The sequence below is a fragment of the Lissotriton vulgaris genome, chromosome 7, assembly GCF_964263255.1.
Source record: "Lissotriton vulgaris chromosome 7, aLisVul1.2, whole genome shotgun sequence".
NCBI classification, from domain to species: Eukaryota; Metazoa; Chordata; class Amphibia; order Caudata; family Salamandridae; genus Lissotriton; species Lissotriton vulgaris.
The window spans coordinates 1190131688-1190146348 of record NC_141695.1 but is presented as its reverse complement, the minus strand read 5'-3'; the positions used below and the strand labels follow the sequence as shown (position 1 = coordinate 1190146348).

General features: G+C 46.4%; 1 protein-coding gene across 2 annotated transcripts in view; it reads right to left on the bottom strand.

Moving 5' to 3' along the window:
* Window positions 1-14661, bottom strand: part of FBRS (fibrosin) — a 457478-nt gene that overhangs the window by 206832 nt on the left and 235985 nt on the right. For both annotated transcript variants that reach the window (XM_086931672.1, XM_086931671.1), the window contains exon 11: window positions 1792-1872. In XM_086931672.1, coding sequence (XP_086787798.1) covers window positions 1792-1872 — 81 coding nt within the window. The remainder of the gene's footprint in view (window positions 1-1791; window positions 1873-14661) is intronic.

Sequence of the window (14661 nt, the reverse complement as noted above, 5' to 3'; positions counted from 1 at the left end):
CTTACCTGCTAGTAATTTCGCATTCCACTTTTAGAGTATATGGTTTTTCGTGCCCCTCGGGCATTTGTGCAAATTGTGCGACTTTCAGTATTTTCTTAAGAGCTTTGTATTGTGCTTAGCACCCTGTCCTCATAAAGAGTCCAGGGCTGTTGTGTTCTAAATAAATATACTTTATTTTCATAACAACTTGTGTGGTGTCCTTTCACTTGGTGTTCAAGGGGTATATGTGATGGTATAACAGCTGGCTTAACACGCCCTCTAGAGTTTAGCCTAAAGACTGCTCTTGTCCATGCTACTAGGATAGCTGGTCTAACGGTTGACTTACAACCAATCATCATAAGGGTCGTTTGGAATGATACACAGTGATCACTAGAATAGTGAGCACTACATATCAGGCCAACTTCTCACAAGAAGCAGCCGTCGAAGGAGCAGCTGTCTTAGGAGCAGCTGTCTTAGGAGCAGCCGTCGACGGAGCAGCTGTCGACGGAGCAGAGGAACCAGACACTCTCGTCGACGGGGGAACCGTCGACAGTACACTAGTCGTCGAGGGCGTTGACGAAACCAACATCTTCGAACCTTTCGTCGACGACGAACGGGCTGTCGACGACTGAAGTTTCTTCGTCGACGAGGATGAAATTAGAATAATGGAAGAAACAGTCTTGGAGCTGAGAACAACCCTCATCGACGACGAGGACGTCAACGCAGAGGCTGACGACGATCCAGAGGCCAGCGTCGTCGTGACTGTCGTCGTCGACTTTGATCCAGAGTCAGCCATTCTCGTCGACGGAGTAAAAGCCACCGTCGACGGAAAATCAGTTTTCTTCACAGAAAAACTGGAAGTAGAAGCAGAAGGAGCCTGAGAGCCATGTCTCGTGGGCCCAGAAGTTGTAGGCAAAGGTGAAGACACTGCAGGGGTTAACGAGAGAGAGATTTTCCTCTTCTTTAAAAATGGGGAAGGCACCTCCTGCACACTACCACGCTTTGAAGCTGCTTTAGACTGGCCTGAAATGACACTTTCAGCATCAGAAAGTATCTTGTCCTTATCCTTCAGCCTTTGAACCCAGAGTAGTAAGCGGCCTTCTCTATCCTTAAGAGTCTTAGTGGAGAAAGTTCTACAGAACTTACAGCTTCCCACCTCATGGTCAGGGTAAAGGCAGTAAATACACTTAGTGTGCGGGTCCTCATGAAACAGTCTTAGCTTTCCACAGGATGAACAGGCTCTGAAAAGAGACTTTTTAGTAGAAGACATTGTAGAGAACAGGAAAAACCTGAAGAGAAAGAAAACTGAGCAGAGCTCAGGGAGACTCCCTTACACACGACGTGCGGTAGACAATCTAAGGGGCTGAGCTCTGAGGAGAAGGTTCTAGAGGGCTGCTGTCGCCCGATTGTCTGCAGTTTGGACCAACATAATGACAAGGATAGGCTGCATTGGGTCTTTTCTATTCCCATGCATTCCTATGTAGAATTTTGGGCAGGCGCCCTGTGCCTCTTTACATATTTCTGGGTTTTTTCTTCTGAGAGATATATATATATATATATATATATATTTTTAGTATTTATTGCTATTTTATTTACCGTGGGACATTATAGTTTCTAAACAACATAAGAGTAGTATCTTAAGTTGGAAAACTAATAAATATTCAGCAAGCATCCGAAGGCTACTCAACTTCTTTCAAAGCCTACTCTCACCAACCTCTTTTTATCAGCCTCATCATCCTTCTAGTTAGCACACAGCATAACACCCCAAGTCCTGTGCAATGATTATCAACTGGAAGCCTATGTGCGACTCACCTTGGGTTGAAAAGCACCCTGTAGAGACCCAAAAGCAGCAGCAGGAGGTAGAACAGGAGCCACTTGAGGAAAGGGATAGAACTGAAAAACAGAATGTAGTATGAAACAAAGGACACCAGGGTAAAGACTGGAAAAATCAACTGAGACAAACAGACTGACATGCCATTACCAATACTAGGGAAATAAAAGCGACTTAGCGACTTAGCCGTAAGACCAGATCACCATCATAGGAATCTTTATCAAAAGAACTGCACTTATGTGAGAGAATCCCAGAAAAGAAATTGAAAGATTTGTCTCAAAATCAAAATTGTGAAAGCAAGCACATTTTCTACTGTTTTCTCCCTCAATATGAAATAGATATTTACAATACACACAAAAAGCAAACATGGGTATTTAAAGGCTGTGGAGCAGTACCCAAACGGATAATGTTACTTGCCCAGTAAGTATCTGTTCTTGGCATGTAGAGCTGTAGATTCACATGCTTTACATACTCCTGCCATTTATTTTTGGGTCCGGATGTTTGCAAGTTGTTTTTCTTTGATTAAGTCTGCCAGTCACGCGGTAGGAGACTACTCCTTTCAGTGATAGTGCGCATGGGCATCGACTCCATAGTTAGATTTTTTTGTTCCCCGGAAAGAGTGAGACTGGAGTTAGTAAATGTAGAATAGAGATGTCCATGCGTATGTACGTAAAGTAACAAAGCTGCAACAGATATAGGTACCTGGGGAGGCGCATGTGAATCTACAGCTCTACATGCTAAGACTGATGCTTACTGGGTAAGAAACATTATCCATCGAGGAATGCAAGCTGTAGATCACATGCTGTGCATAGACTACAGAAGTAATTACCAAAGTGGTAGCTAACCTGTAGCTGTTGCAGTTGTTTGTAAGTGTTTTAAGTACTGCCTGGCCTACATTAGCTTCTTGCCTCACCAACACATCTACACAATAGTGTTAGGTGAATATGTGCAGTGTGGACCATGTTGCTGCCTTACAGGAGTCAGCTAGAGGAATGTTCCCCAAGAAGGCCCTAGTGCCCCTATTTTGCAGGTGGAACGCACTCCAGGGGGTATTGTCAAGGGTCTTTTCACTTTCACATACCATGTTTGGATATATTTCATGATCCATCTTGCAATGCCGGATTTAGATATGGGATTGCCTTTGTGTGGGGGTGAAAAAGATGTTTTGTCTTACGAAAATCTTTTGTTCTTTCCACATAATATAGAAGAGTTCTTCTAACATCTAGGGTGTGTAGAGATTGTTCTACAACAGAATCAGGTTGAGGAAAAACACTGGCAACTCAACCTATTGATTGATGTAATAAGCAGAAACCACTTTAGGAAGAAATTTGGGATGGTCTTTCTGAAGTTGAAAGAAAGGCTTTTGTATAGTTAGTTCCTGGAGTTCACCAACTCTCCTTAAGAAAGTGATTGCAATAAGAAAAGAAAAACTTCCATGAGAAAAATTGTAGTTGACACTTGTGCATTGGTTCAAAAGGTGGACCAATTAGCCTTTTAAGGACTATGTTTAAGTTCCATACTGGTGCAGGTAAAGCTCTTGGTGGTATTACTCTTTTTAGTCCTTCCATAAAGGCTTTAATCACTGGTACTCTGAATAGAGATAAGTGTTTTCTGTTTTATATGTATGCAGCTACTGCTGCTAAATGCAATCTAATGGATGTGTAGGCTAATCCAGATTGCTGTAAATGTAGGAGATAACCAATGATGTTTTGCATTGAAGCATCAAGGGGATTGATATGGTTACAGTATATAAAAAAATCCACTTTGATGCATAACATACCCTAATAGTAGGTTTCCTAGCCTCCTTTAGAATATTCATAGTGTCTGGTGGTGATTGTAGCTAGCCAAATTATGAACTCAGGAGCCCAAGGCTGAGTTCCTGGGATTTGGATGCCTGATTTCTCCATGGCTGTGAGTGAGGAGACTTGAGAAGTAGATTTTGGTGTGAACTATTGAGAGCTCTAGCAGAGGTGTGAACCAAGGTTGACATGCCCAATTGGGAGCTATGAGAATGGTCTAGCGTGGGGAACAATTATAATGCTAGACGTCATCATCCCTAGCCGTTGCAAGCACACTTTTGCTGGTAATGATTAGTTGGGCTGACACAGAGTGAGAAGGGACTGAATACTGCAAATCCAGGCTGTATTGGGAGAGTCTAGAGCTTTCGAAGCGTCCATGGTGGCTTCCAGATAGGATTGTGTGTTTAAAGGCTATAGATCAGTGGTTCCCAATTTTTTGACTCCTGAGGACCCCCACTGAATCACTACTGGAAGCCGGGGACCCCCAAGCAATTTGTACAATTTAAAAAAATTAAAACAGTTATTCACAAAAAATACACATGCTAATGCTAATCTGATGACGTCACATGCACCACCTCGGGAATAAGACTCAATACCCAGCTGCCACTCTTGTTGAAAAGTAACCAAGAGGGGAAGGAAGGAACAAGAGTTTCATGCTTGCTGGTAGCAAATCCACAGCAAGCAAAGCAACATGTTTGAATCCTTTCAATTGATCAGAAAGGACAAGCAGGTTTGCACGCATAAATATAAAGAAGGAAAGGCCTTTGTTTTTACTGTGTATTTCTGTAAAAGTGTCCTGCTCAATTGAAATGTAAAGAAAGGAATTGTAACATTTTCTTTGAAATCTTGCTGTGGCTCGGACAGACTCTAAACACAAAGACAATACATGCCTCCTTTCTCAGGTGCTTCTATGCCTCCTCCTATGTTTTTCTTATTTATACCAACCCTTCTGTCTGATTTTTTAACACTGGTATGTCTGTGTCAGAGTGCTCTGTGCTGTGCTGCTGGGGGAGAGCGGGTTGAACTGCAGCCTGGTGCTCAAAAGGCACACAGGGACACGTTATAAAGGCACAGGCTCTCAGAAGGTATTTGAGCTCTCCCAGCAGAGCCAACTTGAGTGTGGGCACTGGCGAAGGTATGACCCGATGCTGAAATTCACACTGTTGCAGTTTAAAGTAGGTAAGTGCTAATGATAGTTTATTAATGCTTGATTTTTGCTCACAAATAAATGTCACTCATGGTATTTGAATGTCACTCAAAATTACACAGAAATTTGGACACGGTTGTTCGTCATTATCTTCTTCTGTTCACCGCCTGTCCCTTTCTGCCCTCGTTTCCCTTCTACCAAGACAATATTCGCCCACCTTTCCGTCTCTTGACAAGGTCTACCTTCTTTCGTAATACCTACTTACCTCTCACCCCCCCCCGCGTTTGCAAAGATTTTGGTTTTAGTAATACTTTGTTGAACGGTTACGCCATTCACAAGTCAGTGTGCCGGCCCACTTTAGCTAATCTCCCTCTGTAATTTGCTCATAATACTTATTTCCAGGAACTGTAATAAATGTGTATTTTCTTGCCACAAAAGTTTCCAACCAAAGATTTTTTTTTTTAATATCGAATTGTCCCGTGGTAGCCTCCTAACAAGATTTCACAGAGAACAAAATAAGTATTGAAAAAGTCAAGACTCGCAGACAGTGCCGGGCCTACTGACGATAAAGCTTGGTTCTTCTAACTTCCTCTTCACTACATCTGGGGGTCCACTTTAAATGTTATACGCCCCTTTTCTTTGAAGTCAGTGTCTATTAGGCAGTCCTGATTATGGGCCTCAAAACTGCTTCAGCCTGTCTCCTTGACACCCCCCAACGCACCCACCCTCGTGTGTGTCAGCCCGGGCAGAGACAGCTTCCTGGGCTGGCGACTGTCTTATTGCAGCCGCACCCAAGTACTTCACAAGGTGTTTAAAAGACCATTTACTTGTTAATGAGGCTTTTTGCGTTTTCACCCCTTTTTGTAGCCACTGCATCTCCACTCCGTCTATTGCTTGAAGAATTAGATTGCCAATCACGATCTTACTAGATTTTGTTTAATCCCGAAAATGTTGGCAGGAATGGCAGTCATGGAAAATTAATGAAACAGCAATATTGGATGACGAGCTAAAACGAATAGTTTCTTACCCGTCGTTGTAGTTTTGCAGCTTGAAGATCTTTTTGGATTCACTATGCTGTGCATTATTCCACGGTATTGTGGTTGGGTCCGGAATAGAGAGTAGGTCTTTCCTTCTCCCGAATCTGTGGGGTGCACTATGTGTCATCTCCATGATCTGAGAGTACCATGTCAGCCTGGCCCACTGCGGTGCGACCAGTATCAGTGTCATGTTGCTCTCTCTGCACTTGCTGAGTACTCAGTGGTATCGGGGGAAAAGTGTGAGCAAATGTCCTCGACCAGTCTATCCATAGAGCTTTCCCCAGGGACCCCTCCCCTGGCAGCCTGGATGCGAAGTTCTGGCATTTTGGCGTGTTGCAAAAAGGTCCACCGACGGTGTTCCCCACCTGTCAAACAGCCTACTTGTTTCCTGTGCATTGAGCTCCCACTCGTGGGATGCCGCTGTCTGTCTGCTGAGCCAATCTGCCTCTACGTTGCCCTTCCCTGGTAGATGTATGGCTAGCAGGTCTATGTTGAGACGGATGGCCATGCCCATATTTCCTGCGCTAGCCTTGAAAAGCGGGACAGATTGTGTCCCCCCTTGATTGTTGATGTAGAACATCGCTGTTGTGTGGTCCGTCTGGATCAACACTCTCTGGTTGTACAGTTTTGTCTGGAAAGCCTTTATAGCGAGGAAGATTGTCTTCAACTCCAGGTAATTGGTGTTTGCCCGCATCCACTGGTGTCCACTGGCCCCTCACTCGGAGTTTCTTCATGTGAGCTCCCCATCCCTTCAGGGATGCATTTGTGATGATGGTCACTGTTGGCGTTGGCTGCGTTGGTTTTCCCCTTGTTATGTTCCTCATGTTCCACCATGTCATTTCTTTCTGCACTGAGTGCATTACAACCACTAGATCCTCCCAACAACCTGTAGCTTGTGACCATTGTTCTTGTAGCCATTCCTGTAAGGGTCTCATGTGCAGCCGCACATTTGGCACTAGGTGTATGCATGATGCCATCATGCCCATCATTTTGCTCGCTGTTCTCACTGTCCGAGCTTGCCCCTTCTGGTAGAGCCGTGTCTCCTTAACCAGTGCTAGCGATCTCTTGTCGCTCGGGAACACCTTGCTCTGTAAGATGTCAATCTTTGCTCCCAGTAACAACTTTATTTGTTCTGGCTCCATTGAGGATTTGCCCCAGTGGATGGAGAATCCCAGGTTCATCAGAATGTTTGTTACTCTTTGTGCGTGCTCCTTGCACGTCCTGTATGATCTTGCTTTTATTAGCCAGTCGTCCAGGTAAGGGTACACGTGTATTTCCTCCCTTCGTAAGTTTGCAGCGACTGTTGCTAGGCACTTTGTGAAGACCCTTGGTGCTGATTTGAGCCAGAATGCCAGTGTTGTGAACTGGTAGTGGTCTTCTCCTATGGTGAATCTGAGCAGATGCTTGTGAGCCCTGTTCATTGGGATGTGCAGGTAGGCATCTTTGAGGTCTATGGTGACCATAAAGTCCCCGCCTTGTAATTGAGGAAGTACCTCTTGTAGGGAGGTCATTTTGAACTTTTGCGTTTTTATGAATTCGTTTAAGAATCTGAGGTCCAGAATGGGTCTCATTGTTTCGTCTACCTTTGGTACCAGGAAGTATGTTGAGTACACGCCCCTGTTCCTTTCTCTGTAAGGCACTGGTTCTATGGCCTGTTTTTGCAGGAGCTCATTTACTTCCGCTTGCAGCAGCTGTAGCTCGGTCCTCGTTAGCTGTCTTCTTGGTTTTCTGGCTGTTGGTTTCCCTTCCAGCTCTATGCAGTACCCGAACTGTATGATGTTGAGAACCCATTTGTCCGAAGCTATTGACTTCCATTCCTGGAGGAAATGCTTTAGTCTTCCTCCCACTGGGCTTACATGTTCTTGGGTGTTTACTTCGTGTGACCCCTGTGTGTTGTGGTGCTTCACCCCGGGGGCTCTTGCTTGGGGGAGCACATGTTTTGGCAAGTCACTTGGGGGGGGGGGGGGGAGGGGGGGGGGGTGGGGGCTGGGTGCTGGCCCCCTATCCTGTTCTGACCACGTCCGTTCCCTTTCCCGCAAAAGGACTGGCCTCTCTGCTGGTACTGCCAGGATTGTTTCTGTTGCCTTTGCCGTGCCTGGTTGTCTGCCTGGTGGGCTTGTTGGAACGCCTGGTGTGATGTTCCTAGTTGGTTTCCACCTCTCCCATTAGGTCTCCGAGATGGGGTGCCTCTTTTAGTACCTCTGAACGGCAAAGCTCCCACGGACCTTGCCGTTTCGTTATTCTTTTTTAGTTGGCTGAGTTTCTCGTCTACTGAGGCCCGAACAAAGTTTCTCCGGGGTGTTAAGGATGCTGTGCTGCACTTCTGGCTTGAAGCCTGAAATTCTTAGCCAGGCTGGTCTCCTTTCTGTAATGCCTTTCTGTAATGCCCATCATCATGAGCCTGCTGGAGTTGTCAGCTCCGTCCAGGGCTGTATTGATGCAAGAATTTGCCACGTTCTTACCCTCTTCTACCAAGCTTTCAGCTTTGTCCTTGAACTCTTGAGGCAAGTTCTTTATTAGCTGGCCCAGTTCATCCAGGATCTGGTACTGGTGTCTGTTCAGGAGTGCATTTGAATTTGCCATACACCAGTGCATAGCGGCATTCCGTTCAATTCTCCTCCCTACTAAGTCCATCCTCTTGCATTCTTTGTCTGGAGGTGGTCCTGAAGTAGTAGGTACATTGGCCCTCTTTCTTGCTGTGGCTGCGATGATGGAGTCTGCAGAGACCGTGCCCTGGATGTAGGGTGGGTCTTTGGAGGAATGTTTATATTTCTTCTCTGTCCTAGGAGTGACGGATTTGCAGGTCGCAGGCTCCTTGAAAGCCTCTTTCCCCTGTGCCACGACACTTTCTAGCATGGGCAGGTACTGGCTTCTGGTCTGTGTGGGGAGCAGTGTCTCTAGAAGGAAGTCTGCCTTCTGCTTCTCTTAGTCGAGTTTCACCCTGAAAACTGCAGCTGCATTCCTGATGACTGTGTTATAGACCCCAATGTCATCTGGCGGCGAGGGCCTCGAAGGATACGTGTCGATGCTTTGTTCTGGGCTCTCGGCGTCGACGTCCTGCCATTCTATCTCCTGAGTCTCCGAGGATGCCGAGCCGAGGAGCATCCTGCGGTCGTCGTCCCCTTCATAGTCATAGTAGGAGGCCTCTTCCTCTTCTGTATTATCGAAAGTTTCGACGTTCTCCAACTGTTCATAGACTTCTTCCACCTCTTCCTCCACTATATCGACCACCTGTGTCTTAGGTTTCAAATGGATTATGAAGTCATTCATCCTGGCGTCAAATTCTCTTTCGCTGCAGGATGTTTTCCATCTTGGCCTCGAGGAGTCTCTTCTTTTTTTCCATTTCGGCAGCATGTTCGGCATCTAATGGTTCTGCTGGTCTTTTCGGCGGAAAGCTCGGCGCCGAGCCGACTTTCGGGGTCGAAGGTTTCGGGGCCGAGCTGACCTTCGGGTCCTTTGTCGTCGCCAAAATTTTCTTCAGGTCTTTCCTTCAGCGTCGAACATTCCTTTTCAGGGACTTTTTTCGATGACTTTGGCTGTTCTTCAGCTCTAGGAGCCGGGGACTCCTTCTCAGAGAATCCGCTGGGCCTGGGTTTTGCTGCGGACGCCGAGGTTTTCGGTGTCGGCGCTTTTGAGGCTTTCCCCTCGATCTTTCGAGACTCTGGGACTCTCGGGGCTCTAGGGGCCGTAGAGTCTCCTACCTTTCCAGGAGTCTTCTTAATATTGGTCTCTATGATCGTGTAGCCGTAGTCTTCGGCGGCGTTGTTGTTGTCCTCTTCGTCGGATAACCCCAGGTCTCGAAGGGACGGTGGCTGGCCCTTGCCCTGCATGCTGGCGTTGGCTACCCTCTGTCTCGCTCGAACTACCAGAGTCTTCGGCGTGAAGGCGGAGCAGGCGTTGCAATCCTCGCTCTCGTGGTAGACCAGTAGGCAAAGGTTGCAAACCGGGAGCTGGTCCTTCTGCGCGTACTTGTGGTGGCAGTTACGGCAGAATTTGAAGGGAGTGTTGTCCATATCCTGCGTTCAGGGAGCCCCCTGAGCACGCATTCCCAGATGGACGTCGAAGTTCTTGAAGTTCATTCCTTCCTTCCTTCGTCTTCTTCGATGGTGTAGTCTCCTGTAGTTTCTCCCAATCTTTTCGTGCAAAAATTGCTTCTTTTCCTTTTCTCCAAAACTGTCTGGAGCCCTTTCGGGAACGATCCAGACCCAACCACGGAAAAAAGAATCTGAAGATGCCGCCCAAGAGTGGGAGCATCCGCAGGAAGCATGCCGACGTCACTGGAAATACACCAAGGGGTGGGACGTCGACGCCCGCCTGGGATACGAAAAAAAAAGGGGGAAAAAAAAGGAGAAAAAAAAGGACTACGATTCCGGACCCAACCACAAGACCGCGGAATAATGCACAGCATAGTGAATCCAGAAAGATTCACGCTGCAAAACGACAATGACTACCCAGCGTTCAGGGTTCAGTCAGAGAGCAGAGTGTGGGAAGCTATGGACATTTATGTGTGTGTGCTGACAGCAGAGTCCCGGCGCCATAAACGAGAAATAAAATAAAAATCCAATGAACAGAACTTTAAAGCGGTTGCAGTGAATGCTGTTATTCCAGTAAAGAGGAGAAGGAAGGGTTGTAAACCCTTGCGAAATATTTACTTTTACTTAAGGCCGCGGCGTCATCACCTGAGGTCTGCCCACGGCGCCCACCCCTCCTGCCCCTGTGTATTCCGTGGCGCGCGCATTCAGATCACTACCAGGTAATTCAAATGAACTGCTGATTAGGGCAGGGGACACAACAAAGCAATCTCTCTGAATTTACATCAAACACCAGGAAAAGGGATACGGATACCAAAGCCAGATATTTTTTTTATCACGCTGAGTGTGCGCGCAATACAGAGGGCCCAATATGGACCTGTCTCCGAACCTGGCTTTTAAGACTGCCAGCGCTGAGCTCCGGCAGGACCCGGCCCACTTACATCACTGCCCCTCAATGCAAAAACTCTCACCAGTTAAGCTTCCCTTCCAGTTCTGCCACAGTAATTTATCTAAATGAACTTGATAATGTGCTGCATGAATAACCACTTATTATAATATCCCAAAGGTGAGCGCAGCGCTTTTACAGTAAATGCATACAATTTACGCCCACTAATTAAACACTCGGATGTAGTTCCAGACAGAGAAGAGTCCTCCTGCCCGTTCAAGGTGCGCCAGCTTCCAATGTTCTTCAATCCTGACACACGAGGCACAGCTGTACCTTGCTTTCAGGGCAAATGGGGACATATGGTTGCAAAATGCCCTGGGCATGACCACAAATAGAGAAGTAAATGCACGCACTGCTGTGCAAGGTGCGACGTCATGTGACAGCCAGAAGTGAATAATAAAATAAGGACATTCACTCTTCAGCTTGCACCTAAAGCTGAAGGGTGATTGGCCAGATTGTATTGTAGTCTGGCCGCCCCGGCGCCAACAACATTCACACCCTCATGTGCTGTGAGGGCACATGGGCGTTTCGTTTTTTACGACAGTAGGCACTCAAGACCTGCGGACCCCCTGGGAATGTGTCACAGACCCCTGAGGGTCCGCGGACCACAGTTCGGGAAACGCTGCTGTAGATGACACTTCAACACATTTACAATAAACCGTAGTGGGTGAAGTAAGTAAATAGTCGTTTGAGTGTGTTGGAGACACATTTGGTAAGTGCTGGCTTTGATGAGCTAGTCGTCCAGGTATGGGAAGACATGGATGTGTTGTCTTCTCAGAAGTGCTGAGGTTACTGCCAGACATTTGGTAAATACCCTGGGAGCAGTGGTGACTCCCAACGGTAGTACTTTGAATTGGTAATGATGACCCGCTATTAGGAATCTGAGGTATTTGCCATGTGTGGGATGAATTGGAATGTGGAAATCTGTGTCTTAAGACTAGACTAGACATAAAATTCGCCCTGCTGTATAAGTGGGAGCACTTGTTGAAGAGTCACCATATGGAATTGGTCTGAAAGCATGTAGAGATTTAGTTCTTAGGTCTAGAATAGGTCTCAAGGGGGATGCGAAAGTACAGGGAGTAGGCACCTGTCCCTTGATGTTGTAACAGCACAGGTTCTATGGCTCTTTTGGACAGGAGATATTAGACTTCCTGCTGAAGTAGATGTAAATGTTCTGGTGACATTTAGTGAGAACGTGGTGGAATGTTTGAAGGTTTGTTGGTAAGCTCCAGGCAGTAACCATGTGGGATAGTTCCGAACACCCATTTCTCTGTGGCGATAGATTGCCGAATAGGGAGGAATCGTATAAGACGTCACCAGACGAGTGTTAAATGATCGGGGGAAAAGTAGTTAAGTCACTGCTTGTTGAGGGACTGGGAATTATGTGGTGTGGAATCCCTGCCTTGACTGTTGTTGTTGCCTCTGTGTCCTCTAAAGAAGACCCTTGTAGAGTATGATTGATTGTTGCCTTTGTAGGAGGCGGCAGTTTTGTCTGAGGACATGTTTTTTGACCCTCCAGTGTAGAAGGAGCGAACTAAAGGAGCCCTGGTTAGAGGGAGATTGCAGATCTCCCATGAACTTGGCTACTTCTGTGTCTTTTTTCATTTTTTCTAACTTCTTATTTACTTGGGCCTGAAGAGATGTTTGGAGTCAAAAGGAGGATTTAAAATAGACTGTTGTACTTGGGGTTTGAAGCCAGAAATCAACCACACACGTCTCAAAACACCAGTGTTGATCTCTCTAGCTGTGGTGTCTGCAGCATCTAAAGCGCATCTAATTGAAGAATTAGAAATTAGCCTCACTTCCTGGACTAAACCCTTGGCTTTTGCTTTGTGTTCATCTGGGAGGTGTTGTAGCAATTGCTCCATTTCGTCCCAGTGTGCCCTATTGTATCTGGCTAGCAGGCCCTGGGTGTTGGCAATGCGGCAAGGATTTGCTGCTTGGGGGCTACTCGTTTACTGGAGGTGTCTAATAGTTTTGACTCAGTCATGAGGGGGAGCGTCCCCTGCAGTCTTAATTGGCCAGTTTACGGGCATTAGAGACCACCAAGGAGTTTAGTGGTAACTGTCATTTAATAAAGACTGGATCTGACGGAGCAGGCTTATATTTTTTTAATCAATTCTGGAGGTGAGAATGCGAGCATGCACTGGATCTTTAAAGATATCGGCATGTCTCATCACACCTTTAAGCATAGGTAAAATGCGGCTAGCCCTTTGTGTGCTACTGAGCATTTCAAACAAGAAATCTTCCTCTAGAGATTCCGTGTGTAACTGTACCCCATGATATTCTGCAGGTCTAGCAAGTAGTTCTAGATATCCTTCATTGTCGACAGGAGAAGAAGACTTTGCAGGGTAAAGATCTGGGTCGTTATCTGTAGGTGAATCAGTGTTATAATCCTTCCAGGGGTCTATTGGTTAAATATGATCATCATTGGGTGGAGATGGTGGAGTGTTAGTTGGTATAACGAATATGCTACTTACCAGTATGCATCTGTTCTTGGCATGTAGGGCTGCTGACATTCATATCTGTGCATAGATCGCCGCCTAGTGTTGGGTTCGGATCATTGCACATTGTTGTCCTGGAAGAGTCTTCGAAGTATCACGAGATAGGTGGCTCCTCCCCTGGACTACAGTGCGCATGGGCATCGACTCCATCCCCAGATTGTTTTTAGCCATTGTGGCAGAGATTGAGTGTAATACAGTAAGTGATGACCATGCTAAGAGTAATTGAGTGCTGCAGCCGCTACAGGCGCCGGGGAGGAGGGCGGACGATATGAATGTCAGCAGCCCTACATGCCAAGAACAGATGCATACTGGTACGTAGCATATTCCGTTTGAGGCATGTGGGCTGCTGAATTCATATCTGTGCATAGAATATATAGCAGTCCCTCTATTAGCGGCGGCCGCCCGTGCCAGCTGCAGCAGTCTGAAAAAGTGTTTTTAGAACAGCCTGCCCTACAGATGCCTGCTGTTTGGAGTGCACATCTAGACAGTAGTGTTTTGTAAATGTGTGTATGGTAGACCATGTGGCTGCTCTACAGATTTCCTCTAAAAGAATGTTTCCAAGGAAAGCCATGGAGGCCCCCAACTTTCGTGTGGAGTGGGCTCTCGGGGGAACTGTTAATGTGCGCTTAGCCTTTTGATAGCAAATTTGTAGGCACTTAACGATCCACCTGGCTATACCTGCTTTGGAAATGGGGTTGCCTTCGTGTTGTGGTGAAAAGGCAACAAACAGTTGTTTTGTTTTCCTAAAATCTTTTGTCCTATCTATGTAGTACATTAGAGCTCTTTTGACGTCTAGTGTGTGGAGCACTCTCTCTGCCACTGAATCAGGATTCTGGAAGAACACTGGCAGTTCTATAGTTTGATTGATATGGAACTGTGAAACCACCTTAGGCAGAAACTTAGGGTTAGTGTGTAGTACCACCCTGTTGGAGTGAATTTGTATGAATGGCTCCTGGATAGTTAGTGCCTGAAGTTCACTAACTCGTCGTAGCGATGTGATTGCTATTAGGAAAGCCACTTTCCATGTCAAGAATTGTATCTCGCATGAGTGTAGAGGCTCAAAAGGTGGACCCATCAGTCTGGGGAGGACCACATTCAGGTTCCATACAGGTGCTGGTGGGTGTCGTGGAGGAATAACTTGTTTGAGTCCCTCCAGAAAAGCCTTTATGGCAGGCACTCTGAAAAGTGAGAGATGCTGCCTGTTTTGGAGAAGCTGCTATTGCGGATAAATGTATACGAATGGAAGCATAGGCCAGATTGCATTTGTATAGATGTAACAGATAACAGATGATGTTGTGAGTAGATGCTTCTAGCGGATTAATGTTGTTGGCACAATAAATGACAAACCGCTTCCATTTTGCCGCATAACATGCTCTAGTGGTGGGCT